The sequence below is a fragment of the Mobula hypostoma genome, chromosome 10, assembly GCF_963921235.1.
Source record: "Mobula hypostoma chromosome 10, sMobHyp1.1, whole genome shotgun sequence".
Taxonomy (NCBI): Eukaryota; Metazoa; Chordata; class Chondrichthyes; order Myliobatiformes; family Myliobatidae; genus Mobula; species Mobula hypostoma.
The window spans coordinates 84,182,438-84,200,755 of NC_086106.1; the positions used below are offsets into that span (position 1 = coordinate 84,182,438).

General features: G+C 40.0%; 1 protein-coding gene across 2 annotated transcripts in view; it reads left to right on the plus strand.

The window, feature by feature from the left end:
- The window catches only part of zdhhc9 (zinc finger DHHC-type palmitoyltransferase 9), a 146,086-nt gene that overhangs the window by 107,187 nt on the left and 20,581 nt on the right, over positions 1-18,318 (plus strand). For both annotated transcript variants that reach the window (XM_063060743.1, XM_063060742.1), the window contains exons 3-6: positions 3,885-4,043; positions 5,226-5,363; positions 13,139-13,185; positions 17,908-18,012. In XM_063060743.1, the coding sequence (XP_062916813.1) occupies positions 3,885-4,043; positions 5,226-5,363; positions 13,139-13,185; positions 17,908-18,012 (449 nt within the window). The remainder of the gene's footprint in view (positions 1-3,884; positions 4,044-5,225; positions 5,364-13,138; positions 13,186-17,907; positions 18,013-18,318) is intronic.

Sequence of the window (18,318 nt, forward strand, 5' to 3'; positions counted from 1 at the left end):
GGAGCTCTGCAGGTCAGGCAGCATCTATGGAAATGAATAAACGTTTAACGTTTTGGACCGAGACCCTTAATCAGGAATGATGAGGAGGTTGCCAGAATAAGCAAGTGAGGGAGGGGAAGGAGTACCAGCTCAAAGGCTTCAATTATACCAGTGCTTATGAAGAACGTGGTGACCTGCCTCAAAGACTATCATCCAATAGAACTTACATCCACCGTGATGAAGTGCTTTGTGAAGTTGATAATGAAACATATCAACTCCTGTCTGAGAAAAGACTTGATCTGCTCTAATTTGCCTACTGGCATGTCAGGTCCATAGCAGATGCCATTTCATTGGCTCTTCACTCAACTCTGGAACATCTGCTCAGTAAAGATGCATGTATCAGGATGCTCTTTATCAACTACAATTCAGCATTCAATACTATCATCCCCTCAGAACTAATCAATAAGCTTCCAAGACCTTGGCCTCATTCCCTCCTTGTACAGTTGGATCCTTGGTTTCCTCATTTGCAGACCGCTATCAGTTTGGGTTGGCAACAACCTCTCCTCCACAATCTCATTCAGCACAGGTACACCACAATGCTGGGTGCTTAACCTCCTGCTCTACTCACTTTATACTTATTACTGTGAGCCTGAGCACATCTCCAATGCCATATTCAAGTACGCGGATGACACCACAGTTGTTGGCCAAGTCAAGGGTGGGGTGGGTTGGCCAAATCTCTTCCTATATGCTGACGAATCAGCATATGGGAAGAGATTGAAAATCTGGCTGAGTGGTGCCAGAACAACAATCTCTCACTCACTGTCAGCAAGACCAAGGAGCTGATTATTGACTCCAGGAAGAGGAAACTAGAGGTCCATGAGCAAGTTTTCATTGGGGGATCAGAGGTGGAGAGGGTCAGCAACTTTAAACTCCTCAGTGTTATCATTTCAGTGAATCTGACCTGGGCCCAGCACAAGTGCAATTACAAAGGAAGTACAGCACCTCCTCTACTTCCTTAGAAGTTTGCGAAGATTTGGCATGACCTCTAAAACTCTCACAAACTTCTATAGAAGAGGTGGAAATTTTATTGACTTCTTGTATCACAGCATGGAATGGAAACACCAATTCCCTTGAGTGGATAATCCACCAAAAACTAGTTAATATGGCTCAGTCTACCAGGGTAAAGGCCTCCCCACCATTGAGCACATCTATACGGAGCATTGTTGCGGGAAAGCAGCATCCACCATGCAGGTCATGCTCTCTTCTCACTGCTGCCATCAGGAAGAAGGTACAGGAGCTTCAGGACCCATATTACCAGGTTCATGAGCAATTACTACCCCTCAACCATCAGGGTCTTGATGAAGGATCTCGGCCTGAAACATCGACTGTTTACTCATTTTCATAGATGCTGCCTGACCTGTTGAGTTCCTCCAGCATTTAGTGTGGGTTGCTGTGAAATTCCAGTACCTGCAGAATCTCTTCTGTTTATGATTTGACCTCAGACTTCACCACCTATATCTAATCACTGTGGTGTAGACTGTTTGCCCTCATGGAAGTGCATCCATATATGCAAAACCTCTAGTACGTCAGATCTGCAGGTCTGTAAAGAGTACTGTCACAATGGCAGTACTGCAGTTAGCATACAAAAGAGGGTGGAGGAGATGTTTGAGGTGGAGGAGCCAGTTTTGTCAAATTGATAGTTTATTCAAAGTGTGGAATTTACAATTAATTAGATGACAGAAATGATCTGTCTTTCTGTAATGCTAATGCTTAATCTATATGTTTATTCAACAATGTCATGTTATTATCCCTAATAAATCCAACTTCCCATTTGGCTTCTGGCTCCTGTCGCAGTTACACAAGGTATACTGCAGCGTTAATTTTATAACCTCATTCGTTAATTGATTCTTATTGCAAAAGCAAAATAAATTTTCTGCTGATAGTTAGTATTCCTTTTTTCAAAAAAGGAGGTGGGGACAAGACAGGAAACAACATCTATCAATAGTACAGAAATTATTGGACAAAATTTTAAGGGACAGAACTTACATTGACTTGGAAGGCATGGTCTGATTAGGAGGAATGAACATTGTATTGTGAAGAGGTAATCCAACTCGTGCAAATCTGACTGAATCTTTTGAGGAGGTACTAAGAAAACTGATGAAGGCAGCTCAGTAGACTGCGTCTGTGGAGTTTGGCAAGGACTTTGACAAAGTCAGGCATGATAGGCTGGTCTAGAAGTTTAGGGAATAAAGTATACAATGTGTGCTGCCCAGCTGGCTTGGTGATAGGAGGCAGAAGGTTGTGGTCAAGAGGTGTTTGACTGGAGGTTTGTGGTACACCACAGTTCAAAGTTCAAAGTAAATTTCAAAATATACATGTCACCATATAAAACCCTGAGATTTGTTTTCTTGTCATCATGCACAGTAAATCCAAGAAACACAACAGAATCAATGAAAGACTGCTCCCAACAGGTTAGGCAAACAACCCTTGAGCAAAGGACAACAAACTACAAATACAAAAATAAATTTTAAAAATCCAGGGACCAGAGCTGGGACCTTTTGTTGTTTGTCACATAGAAACATAGAAAATAGGTGCAGGAGTAGGCCATTTGGCCCTTCGAGCCTGCACCGCCATTCAGTATGATCATGGCTGATCATCCAACTCAGAACCCTGTACCAGCCTTCCCTCCATACCCCCGATCCCTTTAGCCACAAGGGCCATATCTAACTCCCTCTTAAATATAGCCAATGACCTGGCCTCAGCTGTTTCCTGTGGCAGAGAATTCCACAGATTCACCACTCTCCATGTGAAGAAGTTTTTCCTAATCTCGGTCCTAAAAGGCTTCCCCTTTATCCTCAAACTGTGACCCCTCGTTCTGGACTTCCCCAACATTGAGAACAATCTTCCTGCATCTAGCCTGTCCAATCCCTTTAGGATTTTATATGTTTCAATAAGATCCCCCCTTAATCTTCTAAATTTATAAATGGATGAAAACGTAGATGGACTGATTAATAAGACATAAAAAAATCATTGGAGTAAAAGATGGCAAAGAAAGCTGTAAAAGCATTCATAGGGACAATGATTGTTTCAAAAGCTGGGCAGAGTTGTGGCAAGTGGAATACAATCCAGACAAGAGAGTTATGTGTTTTGGGACATGAAATACTAACAGGGCAAATGCAGTAAATGGCACAGACTTCAGGACTGTTGATGTACAGAGGGAACTTGACTTGGAAGTTCTCAGCTCCCTGAAAATGACAACACAGCTGTATAGTGCAGTGAAGAAGGTATAGTATATGACATGCTGGCCTTCACATGCCAAAGTGTAAAGTATGAGAGTTGAATGTTGTGTTACAGTTGTAGAAAACATTGGTGAAGCCGATCTTGGAGTATTTTGGTCACCGCACTACAGGAAAGATGCAGTAGCGTTAGAAAGAGTGTAGAAGGGATTCATCAAGATGTTGCCTGGAATTGAGAACTGTACTTACAGGCTTTCCCATGTTTTAGTCTTGGAACACAGGGAACTGAGAGTTGACCTTATAGAGGTTTATAAAATTATGGGAGATGGGGATAGGATAGTCAAAGGCATTCTCGTACAGTGAGAGAGTCTGAAACAAGAGGGCATAGGGTTATCATGAGGGGAGAAATTTAGGAAGAAATCTGAAATGCAGGTTATATGGAACGAACAGCTAGTGAATGCAAAGAGCTAGATACAAAGTTTGAAAACTTTTGGACAGGTACTTGGATGGAAATGAAGAAGAGGGATATGGACCTAATGCAGGCAAATGAGATTAGTATCAATGGGTTTCTCAGTTGGTGTGGATGAATTGGGCCATCGATATAATTATGAAATGTTTATTTTTAATATTATAAGACATTTACTTATCTGAGTTTACTATCATTTCCAGAGGCAGCCAATGGCAACGTCCCAGCAGGTCAACGACCACCACCAAGAATTAAAGATATTCAAATCAACAATCAGATTATCAAATTGAAATATTGCTACACATGCAAGATATTCCGTCCACCCCGGGCATCCCATTGCAGTGTCTGTGATAACTGTGTGGGTAAGTAAGATGGTCATTCTTTTAAAGTGTACTTGAAGTAATCCAGAGACCCTGGCTGAAAGTAGACATATAGTACCTCCCAGTGATGAGCTCTCCCGCTGAAAATCACTCTTTTTCTCAAGATACCAAACTACTCAAAAGCTGTACAGCATTACTTTGAGTGGAAATTTGTGTCCAATTTCAACAATTGCAGTTTAGAACTTGCATCAGAATTGGCTTTTCCATGGTTTGCCTTCTGAAGGTTTCTAAAATGAAGTAGACAGTTAACAAGCAAACTTGATCTGTTTGCAACACTCTCTTGGGACTGAGGCACCTTTGCAAGAATGATCATTCTGGCATTATCAGGAACTTTGATTCAAATATATGGAATGTGGAAACATTTCGGGCTCTGCTTTGAAGCGTGATGGGTTTGAAGTGCTAACAGAATGTGCTGCTGATACTACATGGTGGATAGGCAACTCTTTAGCATGTTAGTTGGAGTTCTAACATTCGTTGAATTTCTGTTCTGTTTTATTTCATTAAACAAGGTCCCAAGTTTCAGGGATGTGCAGTGGCTCTATGCTGAGGTAGATTTCCAGTGTGACAACAGTGAGCTGAATGCTCCCCTCCGTGCTGTACATTTCTATGGTCCTTGTACATCAGGTGCAGAATGCCTGTTTTACTATTCTGATCTCTGTCCAATCCATTTTATCCCTTTGCTGGTGGCCTTGCTACTTTAAAAATTCTGCCACCTTATTCAGTCCCTTCTCCAAAGGTTATAATTACCGTGATGTAATTATAAAAAGCAAATTTCCTCCAGAGAAGCAACGTGCCCAGTCATAATGTCATAAAGCTTATCAGTAAGCTAATACAAAATGGTGTTCACTTCACTGACCGTGTCCAGAAGTACCCTGAACATGATGTGGGTGAAGGGACCCAATTGACTTTGGATTTATAAAACATTTTTGGTTTACATAAACACTGGAAAGTCTGCAGGTGCTCGAAATCTGCAGAGACCCACACAAACTGCTGGAGGAACTCAGCAGGTCAGGTAGCATCTATGGAAAAGAATAAACAATTGATGTTTTGGGCTGAGACACTTCTCCAGGCCAGTTTGCTCTACAGTTGATATCCAGGGTGCATAATTTGAATTAGAAAAGAAAAGGTTCCAAATTTTAATTTTCTGTGTTTATTCCTTCACAGAGCGTTTTGATCACCACTGTCCCTGGGTTGGAAATTGTGTTGGAAAGAGGAATTACCGTTTCTTTTACCTCTTTACCATCTCGTTGTCATTCCTCACTGTCTACATCTTTGCTTTTGATATTGTGCACGTGGCACTGAGTAAGTAACCGGGGGAGTTAATTAGCTTGTAGTCTAATTATCTCAACGATTTGACATGATAGATTTTCAATGAAATTTGATTAGTTGGTACATTTAATGATAGTTCTTTTTGCTATCTTTCTCCGTGTAGTGAGATCAAAAGCAAATAGAATTTAGGATTGTTTTGAGCTTTTAGAAGTTATATTGATTTTCAGTGTAGTTTGTAGAGTGTATCTTTCTTTCTTTGATATCAAATATTTGTAATAGGCAGGCTTGTGTTCTGCCCTAATTATGTACATCAGCTTACTTGCTGTACCATTTTAATATGTATCCGCTTACCACATCAGTCCGTCCATCAGCTGAAGAGATTGCCGATTTAAAAATAAAATACAGCTCGGGCTTTGTCCATTAAAACTGGTGACTCATGAAATTAAGTTCCTTCAGGCAACAGGGAGGCAAAAGGTTTTCTTTGCCAGATATAGAATGATTTGCCTTTTCATGTTTTGGCTCTTCCCCCTCAAAAATAATCTATTAGATTTAGTAAGGCCACATCTGGCTAAATATACACAGAGCACCTAATTTGCTTCCACGGTATAAGTGTGTTGTGGTCTCCATTCCCCACACTGTTCTCTTTCTTCCTCAGGGGCAACAGCATTATGAGGAAGGAGGGTGTTGATTCTGTTCAGCTGAGCCAAATCCACAGGGTTCAGTGTAGAATTTGACTTAAGAGTCATAGAACGTTACAGCACAGAAACAGGTCTTACTTGGCCCAACTCGTCCATGCCAGACTATTTAATGTGGCTAGTTCCATCGACCTTCACCCAGACCTATAGCCCTCCATACCCCTCCTGGCCATGCACCCATCCAAATTTCTCTTAAATGTTCAAATCGAATCCACATCCACCAACCAGCCGGTAGCTCGTTCTACACTCCCACCATCCTCTGAGTGAAGAGGTGCCCATGCGTGTTCTTCTTAAATGTTTCACTTTTCACCCTTAGCCCATGACCTTTAGTTCTAACCTCACCAATCTCAGTAGAAAAAGTCTGCTTGCATTTACCCTGTCTATACCTCTCATAATTTTGTATACCTCTATCAAATTACACCTCATTCTTCTATGCTGTAGGAATAAAACCCTAACCTATTCAACCGTTCCCTTTAACTCCGGTCCTCAAGTCCTGGCAACACCCTAGTAAATTTTCTCTGCGCTCTTTCAACCTTGTTAACATCTTTCCTTTAGGTAGGTAACCGAAACTGCAAATCAGGCCTCACCAATGTCTTATACAACTTCAACATAACACCCCATCTCCTGTACTCAATACTTCGATTTATGAAGGCCAGTGTACCAAAAGCTTTCTTTATGGCCCTATCTATCTGCAAAGCCCTTTGAAGGAATTATGGATCTGTATTCCCAGATCCATCTGTTCTACCACAATCATCAGTGCCCTACCGCTGACCGTGTAAGTCCTGCCCTGGTTTGTCCTCCAAAAGTGCCACACCTTACACTTGTCTGCATTAAATCCCATATGCAATTTTTCAGCCCATTTTCTCCAGCTGGTCCAGATCCCATTTCAGGCTTTGATGGTCTTCCATGCTGTCCACTATATCCCCAATCATGGTGTCATTTGCAAATTTGCTGATCAAGTTTACCACGTTATCATCCAGATCATTTATATAGATGACAAATGACATCTGACCCAGCACTGATCTCTGCAGCAAACCACTAGTCAGAGGGGCAACCACCCTACTGCCACTCTCTGGTTTCTCCCGCGAAGCCAATATCTAATTCGATTTACTACCTCATCTTGAATGCCAAACAACTGAACCTTCTTGACCAACCTCCCATGTAGGACCTTGTCAAAGACCTTGCTAAAGTCTATGTAAATACTTTATAAAATTGGTTCGTCATGACCTACCACACACAAAGGCATGTTGACAATCCCTAATTAGTCCGTGTCTATCCAAAAAGTTATATATCCAGTCCTTAGAATACCTTCTAATATTTACCCACATACTGATGTCAGGCTCACTGGACTTTAATTTCATGGCTTATTCTTGGAGCCTTTCTTGAACAATGGAACAATATTAGCTATCCTCCAATCCTCTGGCACCTCACCATGGCTAAGGATGTTTTAAATATCTCTGCTAGGGCCTCTGAAATTTATGCACTAGCCTCAAACAGGGTCTGAGGGAAATCCCTGGGGATTTCATCCAACCTAATTTGCCTCTAGACAGCAAACCCATCCTCCTCTGTAAACTGTATACAGTCCTTGATCTCACCGCTGCTTTGCCTCACATCTGTAGGCTCTGTGTCCATCTCCTAAGTAAATACGATGCAAAAAATCTATTTTAGTTCTTCCCCATCTCTTTCAGTTCCATGCACAGATTACCACTCTGATCTTTCAGATGACTAAACTTGTTGCTTTTAATATATCTGTGGAAGCCCTTGCGATGCTCCTTCATCTAGCCTGCTAGAACAACCTAACGCCTTCTTTTACCCTCCTGATTTCCTTCTTGCGTGTTCTCTTGCATTTCTTATACTCCTCAAGTACCTAATTTGCTCCTTTCTGCATGTATCTGCTATGTACTTTCTCCTTTTTCTTAACTAGGGCTCACAAAAATATCTCACAAAAACCAACATTCCCTAAACCTGTTAGCTTTGCCTTTTATTCTGACAAGAACACACAAACTCTGTAGTCTCAAAATTTCCCCTTTGAAGATCTACCACTTACTAAGTACATCTTTGCCAAAAAACAATCTGCCCCAATCCACACTTGCTAGATCCTTTCTGCTATCATCAAAATTGGCTTTTCTCCAATTTAGAATCTCAACCTGAATACTGGACCTATCCTTCTCCATAATTATATTGAAACGACTGCATTACTCGGTGCAAAGTGTTCCTCTATACAAACTTCTGTCACCAACCCCGTCTTGTTCCTTAATTGGAGATCTAGTTGAGCCTTTTATGTCCTGATTAAGGAAACTTTCCTGAACCCATTTGACAAACTCTATCTCATCTAGTCCTTTTACAATATGGGAGTCCCAGTCAATATGTAGAAATTTAAAGTCACCTACTATCACAGCCTTATGTTTTTTGCAACTGTCTGTGATCTCCTTACTTGTAGAATAAAGGGACCCCTCCCCACTTGAGCTACTGCTTGGGGCATCTACCGAAAATGTTCTCACTGTCCACAAATAACTTTTTGTTTCTTGTATTTATTTTTTCTCCTAAAACTTCATGCAGGGTCTTGTCCTGAAAGCACAGTGGAGAAAGGAACAACGATAAGCTCCATGGCCACTTTAGCCTTTTTTTGTCAAGGCTGATCCACACTTGGTTTCAAGTCATCTTTCCTAACTAATCGCCGTAACCCTGATTCCAATATAGTCTAGAAATCCATCTATCACTGTTTTGATAGTACTTAATGATGCAGCACCCAACATATCTCTGCGATAGTTAAACCCAAAGTTCCATTATCAATCTGGAGGGTAAATTTCTCTTCATTAAATGGGTGGCACACTATCCTGATACTACCTCTAGATCCCACCTCGGGTAATAGCCCTACTCACATTATCTACCCAATGAAGTCTTCTCCCTCAGAATCTAGTATGCTTCAGTATGCACTACTCATTCTTCAAATTTGTATTTGTTCATTCTTTTTCTCTTAAGATAACCTCTCTGTTCCAGTATTCAAACTGTCTCACTATTGCCTCTGAGTTTTGCTACTGGATCTTGTAATTTCTTTCCAGTTAAACCAAAGTTTGTTTATTATTCTCAACCATGCTACAACAGTTGGGCATTTGCGGGCAGAAAGATGGAGAGAAGAAAATGTTTCAGCATGGGTTAAAACGCTTTGCCGCAGACAACAGGCACACATGGCGTTATAGTTACCAATATGTCATACTTTGTACAACAATAAAATGCATGCTGTGGTGTTGGGCTGGCTTGCTGTTCACGTTATTATTCTGTGCTGCTTCTGACTGCATTGTATAACCTGAAACTTCTAACAATAGGTTCTGGAATGGTTCATGTGCCTCTTTTCTCTTGTGTTGATCATGTTATAAATCTGTCTGCCTTTCTCCTTTCCATTCTCCCTCATTCACCAACCTACACTCTCGTACATAACACTTGTAAGAACCCCATCCCCAAAATGAATGAGGCCAATGCTGGCTTAATTAAAATGAAGTGTGTCTGATGCCAGTCTCTGTTCACAGGATATTTGAACTGCAACATTTTATGAAACAACAGCTCCTTTTCTTGCTGCATGTGTTCAGAATTCAGCTTATTCACAAATAATCCCTTCTACTCAGTGGCTGTAGGGCAATGCCTTTTATCAAGATTACGATAAATCGCTTTGCTTAAAAAGAAACATTTAAATATCACATTTAAAAAAACACGTGTTTTAAAATTCTTCCCTTAAAGGTAATGAAAAATGACCTTCAAGATTTCTTAAAATTTGCAATGGTAATGCCATCCTTTTTGAATTGCATTGAAGATTACAGTGGCACAGATATCAGAGCTGTTTTTCACAGCTCCAGTGACCCCGATAGCAGCTGGGTGGAGTTTGCAGTGATCCTCTTCTGACTGTGTGGGTTTCCTGTAGGTTACCTGGTTCCATCCCACATCCCAAAGATATGCATATTGGTAGGGTAATTGGCCACAATAAATTTGGCTGAAGGGCCAATTTCTGTGCAATGTGACTTTGATTCTTTTCCTTGGGTGAAAGTGCAGCAGACACTTAACACACACAGTGAATGGGCAACCAGTCAAGGCATTTTTGTACATTTCTAACAAAGAGAGTAATTAGACTGGACACCTATGTAATTTTCATTCTTTAGTTAGCAAGAAAGAACTTGAGATGTAGGAGGAGTAATTGGTCACCAGGCATCTTGAGGCTGCTCTGCTGTTCCAAGTAGTCAGCTCTGTATCTTGGGCTTCACTTCCTCTGGGATGTTAAAAGTCTGTTGATCTAAAACTTAAGTACACACCACCCCTGAGAACTCCAGTCTTTTTCCATGTTAAAGAATTTCAAAAATTATATAATATGTCCATCCTCATTTGGGTCCACGTAGTTGATTGTTTATGTTGTGTGTATGCCTCCTAGTTGTAGAATCTTCAGTTGAGCGTATGACATAATTTCTATCAGTCTCATTTCAGAAAATTGCAATTCTCCATTAAATCATTTCTCTTTGAAACTCCCGTTTGTAGTAAGCTGGTCTTTCTTGATCTCTCATCATAAAGGAATCTCTTCATTAGACTGGTTCCCATGAATAGAACAAATGAATCTGTTTCCCTGACTTCAAGACAAGTATAATCTCCTTTAGCTATGGAAACCCAAAACTGCATAGTTTTCAGGGCGTAGTCTCTTCATAGTGTCACAAAATTTAAACTACTTCCTTACTTTAGTATTCCAGTAATGACAACTATGTTCCTTCCTAATTGCTTGCTCTCTCTGCTTATACTTAGTGGTTATTGAGCCAAGGCACTAAAATCCCTCTGTTCACCAGCACTTACTAGCTTCTCAACACTAACAAATACACTCGCTTATTTTATCTCCTCAAATACATAACCTGACATTTTTATCTTCATCCTTCTGCTACCCAGGTTCATCATTGTGACATTTAAGAGCCCTTGTGCCCCACTGCATCCTTCTCTCCAGGAGTTGCGTTATTAGTAAACTTGGATATGTTAACACATTTTTTCCATCTAAGTCACTAACATAATAGTGAATAGTTCAGGGCACTGTACTGATCCTTGGGGAGTCCCTCTGATAAGTCTGCTCAATTTAAGAAGACTTGTGTATTTCTGTTGTTTTCTGTCTTTTATGTAATATGTTGCCCCAGAAGTCTCTGACCCTTTGTTTTCCACTTCACAGAATGCAAATGTTAAACCTGAATTATATCTGGTATGCACATGAGAAGTACATGTTCCAAACCATCAATAAATTTAATGCCAAGAGCCAAATGAATGACTTCACTGTTTATTACACTTTTAGTGAGCATTTGAGAAACTATTTGGAGTTGCTGGTGACCTTTCTAGTCACTGTGCCCTCTCAATGGTTTTCAGCATGGAAAAACTAGTTAGTCAACTATATTTATTCAACCAGTCAGACTGGAGAATCCTTGCTGAGAAGTGCAGTGTCTAAAACAGGAAGCTAAATTAAAATATTCGATTTAAATATATACGGAAAGATGGAGCTAAAATGAGATATGGGATTCTGAGAAAGAAAATGTCATGGAGTACGTAATTATTCTTTTTGTTGCATGTATTAAATATGTGTATTGATCTCTGTTGTTCTATTGATTTCAGTGGAACTGAATTTTATGTGTGCATTATGATATTGTATGTGATGAAGAATGAATTTCCTTCTGCAATTTTGAAAATCTCCAATAATAATAGAATTATGAAGGGATGAGACTTCACATTTCAAAATGTGCATTTGATTATGGGAGAGAATGTATGAATGTTCTGGTGCCCCACCTTGCTCTAACCTCGGTGTTAATTCCTTATAATGCCCTTGGTCCTCTCTGCGTCTCTGTGTGTGTCTCTCTCTGCCTCTTTCTCTCCCTTTTCCTGAACAGCCCTTCCCAGTCTACAATTTCTTTATGGTAATGATCTTGGCACAGCAGCAAGCAGCAGTGGGAAGGGTTGAGGTTCACACCAGGTTCCCTGCATAACATTGTGAGCACTGTGGGAGCAAGATTCATGTCAGTAAACACCCATCAATAATGCATATGAATGCCCATTTTAGTGCTGATTTCATTAGAAATGTTATTGCCAGAAACACATCCTGGGTTATGAGGTATCTGTTTAATTAACTCACATGTTAAAGATTAACAAGTAGCTGAATGCATAGATGATAATGATCTGGTCTATTTTTGTGGGTAAATCCCACAACTTCATGCTTTATATCTTTATCTGTATATCAAAGTTTGAGGAGGAGGAAGCTAAATCAGAGGACAAGTGTGAATTGCCACTGTTACCTGTGCACGTGAAGGTGGCTGAAGTTGTTGTTTGGTGTGCTCCATAATACACTACTTTGCTAGCTTGTCATCAAATCCACACTGCAGTTTTGAGTTCTCAGTTACCTAAAGAGCTCTGATTAAAAAGGTGCAAATATTAAAGGTAGTTGGGAAGTATTTAGACCATTATGCTTTTTGACAAGCTGCTAGAAAATAATTTTCATTGATGTAACACTTTCAACTTAGTGTTTGAATTTTACAGATAATGGTGGTTTTACAGAAACAGAGATTATTGAATGGCTGATTTGGAAAGACAAAGTGGTTCAGTACAGCATTTATGCAAAGTATAAATGGTCATTATTGAATCAACTAATCAAATTTGCAGATCATGTGTTTAATAAAATAATTTACGTTGAGATTAAACCTAAATTTGCTCCTGTTGATCAAAATATGGTCCGTTTGGGTGAATCCAAATGCAGTCTAATTTCACTATATTCAGAACCATGCTATTTTATTCCTACAGGTTTTCACTGAGCTTAGTTACATTATTTCTTTACTTTAAATGAGACGCTATGTTTTGTTGCTCCTTCCCGAATGTTATTTCCCAATTCAAAGGTGTATTGCTTTGAATTTTGCTCCTGTATTTGAAAATGCCATATATATGCATTTTTTGTTGTTATTTTCTATTGGAAACTCCACCCTGACGGCCTATGTAATATTAACTAGACTTTTGTGTTCTTCCTTTAGCCTTGGGGGGAGGGGGGTGGTGGGAAATGCTGCTTCATTCCATCTATCTGATTTGTCTCTTCAACATATTTTCTTATTTTTTAATAAACAGGATCAGTGGACAATGGCTTTTTAAACACACTGAAGGACACACCAGGAACATATCCTTTGAGCAGCATCTATGTTTGAAAGTATTAATAGTCATAATCTCTGGACTCACAAAGTGGGGAAATAATTCCACAACCCTCAGCATCTGTGCAAACCATCAACTACTATTTATGCTTATCTATTTTCCAACACTTGGTCTCTAGCGTTCTATGATATTTGAGTTGCTTATGTAAATACTACTAAATGTCATGTGAGTACATGTTTCCACTACTCCCGTAGTAAGACAATATGTGACCTTTGTCAGCTTTTAGAATATTGAAGATTTTATTCTTGGTAACTCACAAGCATTTACTTTATTTTATATGCAGTTTCTTGTACTTTAAATGCTAAGATGAATAATTGAATATGGTAGAGCAGTAGTTCCTGTTAGATCTTTGTGTTAATTGATTTTCATTGTTGGTGTGCTACACAGTAAGTGGCCTTCTGTTTTGAGAGAGGATCAATTTTCCATGGTTGACCTACCAGACTAAGGTTGGTTGTGTGGGAAGAGCACAATTGGATTTGGGAATGGCACCCCAAGGTGGAATAGCATACACGGAATCAGTAGATAAGAACACACGGAATGACTACCTGAGGTATTAAAATACATCCCATGTAATTGTAACTTGATCAGGAGTCTGCCCAAAGCTTTTCTACCATCTACAAAATTCTGGTCAGGAGTATGATGAAAGATTCTCCATTAGCCTGGATGTCTACAGCTTCAATACACGTAAGACTTGGTGTAAAGCAGTCAATTTGACTGATTTTGAATCAACCACTCTGAACACGTACCACCTTCTCTACCTGCATTTTATCTACAAAATACACTGTATTACTGGCTGACACACAAAATGCTGGTGGATCTCAGCGCGTGGAGCGTAGGCACTCAGTGAGACCTGATGTAGATTGGGAGACAGCTTCGCTGAGCACCTATGCTCCGTCCACCAGAAAAAGTGGGATCTTCCTGATGGTCACTTCCCTATCCTTTTCCAACATGTCCATCCATGGCCCCCTCTACTGTCGTGATGAAGCTACTCTCAGTTTGGAAGGAGCAACACCTTGTATTCCGTCTGGGTAGCCTCTAACCTGTTGGTATTGAACATCAATTTCTTGAACTTTCAGTAATGCCCCCCTTTCTATTCCCCATCCCCTTTTCTCTCTCTCACCTTATCTCCTTGCCTGCCTATCGCCTCCTCCTGCTTTTTTTTTCTTCCATGGCTTCTGTCCTCTCCTATTTGATTTCCGTCCTTCTCCGACCCTGTATTTCTTTCACTAATCAACGTCCCAGCTCTTTACTTCACCCCTCACCCCTCCAAGTTTCATCTATCACCTTGTGTTTCTTCCTCCCATCTCCCCCCCCCACCCCTTCTAGCTCTGACTTCCTCTTCCTTTTTTCCTCCAGTCCTGCTGAAGGGTCTCAGCCTGAAATGTCGACTGTAGTTGCCGCCTGGCCCGCTGAGTTCTTCCAGCATTTGGTGTGTGCTGTTTGGGTTTCCAGCATCAGCAGATTTTCTCTTGTTTGTGATCATATTACCTGCCAAGGTGTTGCTGTACCACCTCCCAAACCTGAGAGAGCAGGCACGTGGAAACAGCACCAGCTAGAAGTTCCCCTCCAGGTTACACACCATCCAGACTCCATCACTTTTCCTTAATTATTGCTGTCACCACACTGACTGCAGCACTTCATGATGGCAGATGATTTGGATAGGCCATTCTTGCTGGCTTGTTAGTAATGCGCCTAGCTCTAAAAATCAAATTGTTTACCACAGAAGTAAAGTGAAATCAAGTGTTCTGAGTATCAGGCAAGAGAAAGAAATTGAGGCCAATAATCAGATCAATTAATGAATGATTCACCAGGCAGGAGGAGGTATACCATATATTGTTCTGCAGCTTCTATTATTTTAGATGGGAAATTCTGGTAGCTAATTTCCAAAAGGTCCCACTGAATGCAATGATATGATTGCTCTAAATAACCTATTTGAGTGAATTTGTTTGTGTCAAATATTGTTAATTTTACTCTCATAGTGAAGATATAAATGAGTTTTCAGATTGGACTTGCCGCTTCTAGCAGCTTATTAAGTATCCAATATTTTTATATTGCAAAGAAACTGTCACCTGCACACAAGAAAGAAGGGGTTAACAGAAGAGGACTCTCCTGTTGGTGCAACTGTTAAAATTTTTATCATTCTTTGCATATTTGTTGGGAAGTACTTTGCATTCTTTTACAGGATGGAATTGATTTTTGGAAGGCTCTCTGATGTCCTGATCTTTCCCACCCCAACAAACCACTCCCCTCCCTCCCACGTTGTCTGCGTTGTTTTACCACTCCTCCAAATATCCAGTGGCTTATTGCAGAATTGTTATTGAGCTTTGCCACTTCAGTAAGGTCCTCAGTAATGGTGTCATATTTCATTTTTGCCATATGCCTGACAAAAAACAATGGGAAAGATGGCATTTCTTGCCACTTCTGTGCACAGCAGGCACTGTTCTCCACAGCAAACTGCCACGGCCCCTTCATACCTGTGTGTTTAAATGAATTTGACCCCAATAATTCTGACTGAAGACTAGGCAGGTTTCAAGTTTAGCAGAGAAAAAACCTTTCCCTCCCTCCTTCCTACATTCCAAGAACACTCAACTGAACTACTTTAAGAACTGTTGCTGATTGAGTCTTTTTTTTGGTTCACCCTGCCTTCTAATGTTAGTGGAACAGCGCATTACAATTATAAAACATTTACACACAAAAGCTGGCCATTGTTCCAGCATATCCACGTAAGTATCCTCCCACTTCACTTCACCTGTCCATTTAGCTCAACCACTTCTTGAAAGGATGCATTCTGCATTCTGATCAGATGTGCTTACTCCATTTGTTTTTGCTCTTAGTCATGCATGAGTCTACCACTGATACTTTTAAAAAGACTCTTGAAAATCCAGATATTTCCTGCTGTGTTATTTTTATCCTCCCCAACGTTTCGTCAAAGAACTTGTTAGAATTCTGAAAACAAAACCAAAGTTGTTTTGCATCATTGTAAGTAAGCATTGAACACCTTGGCAACACTCACACAATGCTGGAGGAATTCAGCAGGTCAGGAGCATCTATGGAAATGAATAAACAGTTGACATTTCAGGCCGAGACCCTTCTTCAGGACTGGAAAGAAAGGGGGAAGATGCCACAATAAAAAGGTGGGGGGAGGGGAAGGAGGATAATGAGAAGGTGATAAGCGAAGCCAGGTGGGTAGGAAAGGTAAAGGGCTGGAGAGGAACGAGTCTGGTAAGAGAGGAGGGTGGACCATAGAAGAGAGGGAAAGAGGAAGGGACCCACAGGCAGGTGATAGAAGGGATCTTGGCCCAGATGATAGAATGTTTATTCATTTCCGTAGATGCTACCTGACCCATGGAGTTCCTCAGCATTTTATGTATGTTGGATTTTGGATTTCCAGCATTTGCAGAATTTCCCGTGTTTACGATTGAAGACTTTGTAATGCTATGTAGCTTTCCCAGGGCAGCTACATGATCCTTTCAACAAATAGCATAGCGTGAAAAAAGGTTTATTCTTCATTCATTTTTACTGCTTGTGGGGCATTCTTGATGTGAATGCTGTTTTGTGTGGTTGCCTAATCCACTACACTCCATGGAAGCCATGACAAGCAGTTTCTATTAGTTTCGACAAGGTAAGATGCCATTTAAATGCTAGTACACCAAAGTTAGCTGTGAATTTAAAAAATTGGCTTTAATAGGTTTTAAATTTGAATGTTCAAAAGACCTGAACTTTGCTAGAAATTCTCACATACCTTGAAATGAAGAGGCGGTGAAGAGTCAGCCACATTGAGGGTCTGTAGTCGTAAGTCACCCAGATCCGATGCAGATGGCAGATTTCCTTCTGTGAAAGGCATCAGTAAACCAGATGGGCTTTTACAAAAGTCCTGTGGTTTTGTGGATAATGTTACTGGCACTGCCTTTTTAAAACTGTATAATTCCACAGATTATGATTACTTTAATTCTCCAGCCATTGTAGTGATTAGATCAATAGACCAGAGCTCTGGCAACTAGACCACCAACTTAACTACTACAATAGAGTTCTCCACTGTTCTGAGATTAACTGCACTCTTTTAAAATAACAAGATGCAGAGCTAATTCTGTATACGAGACAAATGTGCCATATAAAAGATAATGGTCTTTCAGCAAAAGTTTGTGTCTAAAAGGTGGCTTGAGATGTCTAAAATTAAACCTGGGTTCACAAACCTGAGTGCTTGTGAAGAGTTTTGTATTGCTTATAGACTAATTATACTTGTTGAAAGTTAGTGTTGATAATAAATCACTTGTGTTTGGAAAATATTAAATGTATTTTTATTAGATACAAATATCTTTGTAAATACATGAACTTAGGCCTACAGTTTCTATCTCTGTCCAAGGTACAGTTTTCTGTTCAGTCATTTTTGCCCATCTGATTCTGAAGATCAAATCTGGGGACTTTAAGATATGCAACATCAAATTTGTATACTTCAAAAATGAAAGTTTTGGCCAACTGTAAGTATCAAGAATCATCCTTTTAATGAAAGCTGGTATTACTGAGTTGAAATGCTGTATTAAAGGTTAACTTAAATAACAATGAACATAATTTTTGTTTTAAATGCTTTCTGACAGTTTGATGTCGGAAAGGGCAGCATAAACACAAATGTGTAATAACTGCATGAAATGATGTTTACTATTGATGTGATATTCTTTAACTCTTCCTTTACTGTGCTAGAAGTAGTAATCTGCTTCTTCACATTATGGTCTGTGATTGGTCTGTCTGGATTTCACACCTATCTTATTGCGCTCAACCAAACCACAAATGAAGATGTAAGTAAAATTTATAAAACAGAAATGATTATGTAAACTCCACTTTTGTGGAATAAACCATAGATAGTCATAGATATAAAGGCACATTTCATAAAAATTACAACTTTATTGAGTGTAGACTCCACTTTCCTCCATGGCCTTTTGTAACAGAATAGACTTTGGTTTTGGGGAAGCAACCATAGACAATCAACTGCAACAGGTGCGTTAAAAAATGTTGACTTTTATTGAGTTAGGCTCCACTTTCTGTGCTGTTCTGTAACTGAGAGTAGGGATTGACTATGGAAGTGAACTTGGTGATCAAAGTAG